Raw genomic sequence first — 6692 nt, 5'->3', positions numbered from 1 at the left:
CCCCATTGTGTGGTGTGCCTTCCTTCTGATCTGAATAGGATAATCTCCGGGTCTCTGCATATTTTTGCATAAAGAACAGTGCTTACACAGAGGAGCAGGAAAGGAGTTTGCAAGGCAGCTGCCATAAATGTTTCTGTTCTGTGTTAAGGTGCTAATAGATTGCTGTGCGTTTGTGCTCTCCCTGCTGTGGCTCTAACGTTTCCTTGGCTTTTTTCATAATCTTACATAAATATTCCAGGCCAAAAGATAAATGTTTGTTCTCTGTGTATGTGGGAAGCATAGTGTGTTTGGGAATTGCTTGCCAAGTGCATGAGAGGGATGAGCGAAGCTGCTGCAGCTTTTGAGGTAGTTCAGTGTTATGTACTCACAAACAAATAATTTGCATGTGCACACAGATCTGTTCAGTTGATAATGCTTAGACAGCAGTCCTTACCCATACGTATGCTGACCTGTACATTGTGTCTTTGGCTCTGTTCATATAACTTTATCATCCTCTGTTTAAAAACAATGTCATACTGAGTTAGGAACTCATCGCTGTGTAGATGCTCTCTAATTCTTTTATGCTTGCTTAGAGACTTTATGGAGGTTTATCTAAGTGTAAAAGCACTAAAATAGCAGTTTTGTTAAGAAGCTATTAGTTGTCTGCATTGGGCACTAATACTTAGAATTTTTATTTGTAGTCCAATGTCAAAAAGGCTAATGTTAAAATCCTGAAAAATTTTGATGAAGCAATAATTGTAGATGCTGCAAGTCTGGATCCAGAATCTTTATATCAACGAACATATGCAGGGTAAGGTTCATTCGGTGTATCTCATTCCTTCTGGTTGTGTGTTTCACCTCTGTTTCATTTTTGCTGTGTCCTCCTGCATGGACAGTACGCATAAATGCAAGATGTTGCAATCTTAGTACGTGGCTTAATATTCGAAAGTAAATTTATTTCAATAGTGTGATGTAACACCAGTGTCATAGTGAATGTTTCTCTGACCAGAATGGCAGCCAGAAAAATATTTCCAATTGGTTTTTCTCGCTCCTAGTTATTAGTCCTCTTTGACTCCAAAATACAGCTAAGTAGTTCCTATTTGGGGTTGGAACAGAAAAGAATAAGCTCAGGCGCCTTTGATATTGTAATGTGTAGCTTTGATTTGTCCCTACCCCCATGGCAGAGAAGGGCTTATACTTAATTTCTTTAGCAGATTGCACAGCTATTCTTCTGTTTCTTAAGTTGCTCTTTGTTATAAAGCTCTCTGCTCTGTGGATCTCATACAGAAATTCTATGTTTCTATAGCTACCTTGCTTTTCTATTGCATACCAGTCTTCTGTCCTTTCAGGTACTGTGAACTGTTTTCCCCCTAATGACATGTTTTTGTGATAGTGTAGAGCACTTGCTAGCGCTGCCTGGTGATATTACATGATTGAGTCATTGAAGCATTTGCCTACTTCTAGTTTCTAGAAGAATTTTTAAGATGAACTTCGAATTCAGATACGTGAAAAGAGCGGGAGGTTTTTCCCAGTGTATCAGTTTTAGGTGGAAAAGGTGGTGATTGGTAAAATGCCAGTTTTCTGACACTAGCGTCTTTATTGTGGTGACTCTTGTTTTTCTGACTGGTAGCTGTCCATAATGCCAAAGTCCTCTCGGTAACCTGTGTGGTTCTTTTACTCCTTCCCTCTTCAGGAGGATGACGTTTGGACGAGTCAGTGACCTGGGACAGTTTATCAGAGAATCTGAACCAGAGCCTGATGTCAAAAAATCAAAAGGTTTGTTTTTCTCTCCCTTTCTGTAAACATCTGCAGAACTGCTCTTTTCCTTACTGCAGTCAAGATAAGCAAGATTCTTGACTCTTTCCAGACCTGTTTTAAGGCAAATAGAGATGCTTAGGGGATAGTCCTGTACTGAGGCAAAACCAATCTCTGGCCCAGTTTCCTAGCCAAATTCTGCTTTTCTGGTCCAGCTGGACTCCTGGGAGTATGAGCAGCCTGTGGGAGTTGGAGCTGTCGATGGAACCTGGCAGGGATGAAAGCTGCTAGCAGCTGAGCTGATGATCAAACCTTCAAAGATTTGGTCTCGAGATGAAAAAGAACTTCAGCTCTCCACATGCTTCCCACCCGGTTTGGGATCTGCTGTTAATGCTGCTTTTCAGCTCTAGTAAAGAGGAAGGGTTCGGGCTCAGTGTCTTATGAACCATGGCTCCACGTAATCCCTTGTCTTTCTCTCAACGCCAGCAGTGCCAAACCCTTCAGAAGGATGGAAGGAGTTAGCTTTTATAGAGGTGTGCCACAGAGTTTGCTAATATACCTTACTTTGCTGTTTTTTATCTCAACTAGGGTCCATGTTTTCACAAGCAATGAAGAAATGGGTTCAAGGAAACACAGATGAGGTGTGTCTTCTTTTATGTTGTCCTTGTGACTGACTTTACAGTGCAGATTAGGGAAATGAAGTATTGAAGTTCTTATTCCTGGCCGTTTCTCTGAGTATCTTTCTGATGCACCAATAAACTGTCAGACTCTGTGTGCTAAATATAATTTGATTGCGTGCATGTATGAAACTGGTTTCATTTTTGCCAGTGCTTGCTGGTTTAACGTAGTGGTTAACTGTGCTTGCAGTCAAGGTTTCATTATGGTGTTATAAGATCTATCCACAACTAGGAGCGGAGGTGCTGTTGTTCTTTGTTTTTTACTGTGAAGTGACCGCTGTATATGGATTACAGGCTGCATTTTTCCCCCTCGGAGGGGCTTGCACAAGTCCCCAACAGATATGTCTAAAAACTTCACTAACTCCCTTGGAAATTGCATCCGGCCATAAATATTCACGATAATTGAAGTTAATGCTGTACTTGGAAACCAGGTGCCTTTCCATCAAGGGAGGATACGTTTGCTACAAGTCACTGAGTTGTGAAGGTTAACCGCGGCTCCAAGGTGGAGCGTGTGAATTATGCCGAGAGGACTGTATTTTTATTTTAAGAACTTGAAGCTATCTGTATTTTGGGATGTTTTTTCTATGGCAGGCTCAAGAAGAGATGGCTTGGAGGATAGCAAAGATGATAGTCAATGACGTTATGCAGCAGGCGCAGTGTGAACAGCCTTCGGAGAAGGTTACGAAGGTAAGGGGGTGGAAAGGCTGCCTGTCTTCATCTGACTTCAGCCAGACCGTGGGAGGAGCAGAGCTCTTGCTTGCCTTCCTTCAGTGCATCTGAAACCCACGTTGGTAAATGTTCAAAGTAGCATAGCGTGATCTGAAGAAACAAAGGTTGGAAGTGTTTCAGCCTACGTATGATGTAGGAATTTCTTAAGACACCAGTAGTGGTTCTCCTGTGCAAGTGTTAAAATTGTCTTCATTTTGAGTCTTTGCAAACTGCCTTATTAGTTAAAAGGGAGATTTATGTTGCAGGAGCAATACTATAATTCCTGATTTGAGTTCACACTTGCTGTTTCATGTTAATGAATACTGGTATATTTGCCTAAAGTGTCAGTGAAACTCAGCAGCTGGAAGGTTGTCTTGTTGGGCGCACTAATTTACGCGGTGCTGTGTCTACACTTTAAAAAAAGACACAGTAGCCCCGTCCCTGGGGTAGTGGTTTCGTGTTGTATATTGTTGTTTAGCCACTTTGTTGTTGTACGAGTCCACGTGTTCTCTGTTTTAAAAAACAAAACAAAACCACCCAGTTCTGATGCAACAGTTCAATTTTGTGAAATAATGATGGTAGCAGTTTACCAAGTTAATAATCTGGTGCTTCTGGCTTTCAGGCATCTGACTATTTTAAAATTAACTTGCACTTTTTTTAATTATTGAAGGTAAACATGTGCCAAAGCCCAGTTATTGGACCTGAATGGATGGATCCATGGTATCACTATGTGACTGGTTTTTTTTTAGTAGAACAGTTATATTTAAATGACTTGTGTAATGATTTCACTTAATAGCTTGGCTGCAAATGATATAATTCCAGTCTGGCTAGATGAAAAGGTTTCTCAGCACAGTGTTTAGAAATATCAAGTGGCTGCAGATGCTCCAGATTCAATTAAGCAAGTATGGTTACAGTAATCAGAAGGTTGAGTGTGTTGTGGGATTAGGGTTTTTTTTTCCCCCTCTCCCAAATGCATAAGCATACCTGGCTTCAACACAAAATGTCTTTCTGTTGAGCGATTGCCTTGTATGTTTTAGGGTAAAATGAACTCTGACCCTGTTCTTCCTTTTCCAGCTATGATTTTAGAAACGCCAGAACAGGAAATCTGGTTTTCCGCTTCAAGAATGAGTGAACTTTCCCTTTTGGTGGATTCTCTAACACAGCCGATAAAAACAAAGCACTGTTACTCCAACCGCCAAAATCTCCCTCGTTTATAAGGAAGAATTAAAAAGAAGCAATCCTGTACCTCCACTGTAGAGCGTGAAGAAACACTTTTTCCTGTTGTATGTGGCATTCACAATAATGATGGTTTTTAAAGAGATGAAGACGCAGTTTAGCAATGTGTCACTGAGAAACCGTGATCAACTTCACAAATACTTGACCCTGTCTCAAAAAGACTTTTAAGCAAAATATCTGGAATGGGACACAAGCCACAACAGAGGGGAAGGTTTTGCTGTAGTTTCTAGTTCTACTACTTGTAATTTTTAAACACGTAATTGGAAAGGCCGCGGGGCGTGTCCCCGACATTGGCCACTGGGGAAGTGAACCCGAAAGGGTGAATTCATTGGCAGTGAACGACCTAAAAAGTTCTAAGTTTTTTTTTTTTCCTTACTTGAAATAGATGCGTATTCAACTGTAAGATAAATGTATTTTACTTCATAACTACATTAACTTCAAAGGCAGCGTAGAATGATCAGGAGCGAAGCCTGGACAGTGTAGCTCCTCCTTGTCGAGCTCTTACACCTGCATACACAAACCCCTGCTTCCAGCACAGAGCAGACTCGACAGCCAGCCTTGCACTTGTGCCACCCTCTGCTCCCGAGGCACGGCTCCGAATGCAGCCCACGTTTTGAGGAGATTGTACCCTGTAGACTGCTCCGTTTTCTTTCCTCTGCATCCCACGAGCAAGGAAGACAGTAATTGCTGCCATTCTCCATAGCTTGTTGTCCTCCAACCAACATAGTACCTAATTCCAGATGTTTGGTTTACGAAGAAAAACAATTTTTAATGACCTCTGGCCTTCTCCCTGACATTGTCAACACTTGCAACTTGCAAAACCTTTAGTTTAAGTAAAAAAAGCCACTGTGTTACACAGCACCTCTATTATTTTTTTCCAGTGAATTGATTTTCCAGGGTATCAAAAATACTCAGTGTCTCACAGTTATGTTATCGCTGCATTTTAATATACAACACTTCTATTTTGGGTTTTTTGTTTTATGATTGCTTTTTTCCTCAAACTTCTGCAAAAAAATCACTTTGCGAAGAACTCAAATCATCTCCAATGTTCAGAATATCTCGATTGACTAGCAAGTATTATTCTGTTGCAATATTCGATTGTAGAGAGACACACTGTATTGTCTATAAAAAAGCAAAAAAGGCTGTGTATAGGTTTTTGGTACTATGTACCACCTCTTATTTCTCTCATGCCCAAGTATTCATGTACTTAAAACATACTATATTTAATTGTGTTTTGATTTAAAATATATAAATATTAAAATTTGTGTCAATTTTCTGTTTTGATGGGATTTGATTTTACGTTTGTTTTTTTTTTTAATGTGAGTCTTGGGGGTTTATAAAAGAAACAAACCCCTGAACAGTTTGTCCTTGGTACTACATTTCTTAATATTTAATGGATGATGTTAATGGCAGTGTGGTGAAATAAGAATAACTTCTATCTAAATACTAAATAAGGTGTTTTAATCATGGGATGTGTCAGCAGTTGGGCTGGGAAACAGGTAGAAGGGGCAGGGCTTGGTCCTGTAGGACGGTATTGAACTACGCACGCACACCTGAATCCTCTTCTATGTGGGAAGGCTAAACCCTCACCTGTTCTGCATGCAACGCTTACTCATTTTCCCACCTTGGCGGGATCCAAACTAAGCAGCTGAGCGTGTTTAGAGATTAGAGGCCACAGGTTTGGGTACAAATATTGCTCAGGGCTGTGTTTCCTTCAGCTGCTGTGCTGTCGGGGCTGGAGGCTCAGCTTACCTTGAGTCGTCGGCTCAGTAGCAAACACCAGTAGTCCTGCGGCTCCTGGAGACCAGTAAGAATAACACCCATCAAAAAAAAGAAGGGAGAAATGACTGCCAGGGCTCCGCCTCATGTGCGGGGCCTCTCCCTGCACTTCAAGGGGAAGGCAGCGTGCCGGGGGCCGCTGCGGACCGGCCGAGCGCCTGCTCGGGGCAACTTGTCAAAGCTGCTTTGCTCGAGCGGTGGCCGATGGGTAAAGCAAGGCGTGGGTGTTGGTTTGCCAGTTTCTCCTCTTCAGTCCGTAAGTGGTGCTTCGATTTGATGGAGCGTTGGTCTCCAGGGTTAGTGCGGGATCTCCCTGCCTCCTGTCCAGCCCAGTGAGTAAATTGGTGGTGAATAAACCGTGTTTGATCGCAGCCCCGGCCTTCCCTCTGCAGGGAACGGCTGCGGTGTTGGCTTAGTTTTTTATTGGAATGGGATATTTGGGATAATTTTTCCAGGTTTTGCTGCTTTCTATTTTAGAAACGCAATAAAAGGCACCTTTGTGGTCACTACGGAAAATGCCCCGGAGCGGCCCCCGACCCCCCTCGCCCCCCGGCGCCG

General features: G+C 42.1%; 1 protein-coding gene across 1 annotated transcript in view; it reads left to right on the top strand.

Moving 5' to 3' along the window:
- Positions 1 to 5625, top strand: part of AKAP10 (A kinase (PRKA) anchor protein 10) — an 18331-nt gene extending 12706 nt beyond the window's left edge. The window contains exons 11-15 of the mRNA XM_009328655.1: positions 681 to 790; positions 1673 to 1755; positions 2323 to 2375; positions 3003 to 3098; positions 4194 to 5625. Of these exons, the coding sequence (XP_009326930.1) occupies positions 681 to 790; positions 1673 to 1755; positions 2323 to 2375; positions 3003 to 3098; positions 4194 to 4199 (348 nt within the window). The 3' untranslated portion in view covers positions 4200 to 5625. The remainder of the gene's footprint in view (positions 1 to 680; positions 791 to 1672; positions 1756 to 2322; positions 2376 to 3002; positions 3099 to 4193) is intronic.
- Positions 5626 to 6692: the final 1067 nt, after the last annotated feature.

Source organism: Pygoscelis adeliae, unplaced genomic scaffold (genome assembly GCF_000699105.1).
Source record: "Pygoscelis adeliae isolate BGI_AS28 unplaced genomic scaffold, ASM69910v1 Scaffold347, whole genome shotgun sequence".
Classification (NCBI taxonomy): Eukaryota; Metazoa; Chordata; class Aves; order Sphenisciformes; family Spheniscidae; genus Pygoscelis; species Pygoscelis adeliae.
This window is presented reverse-complemented; position numbering and strand designations above follow the sequence as displayed.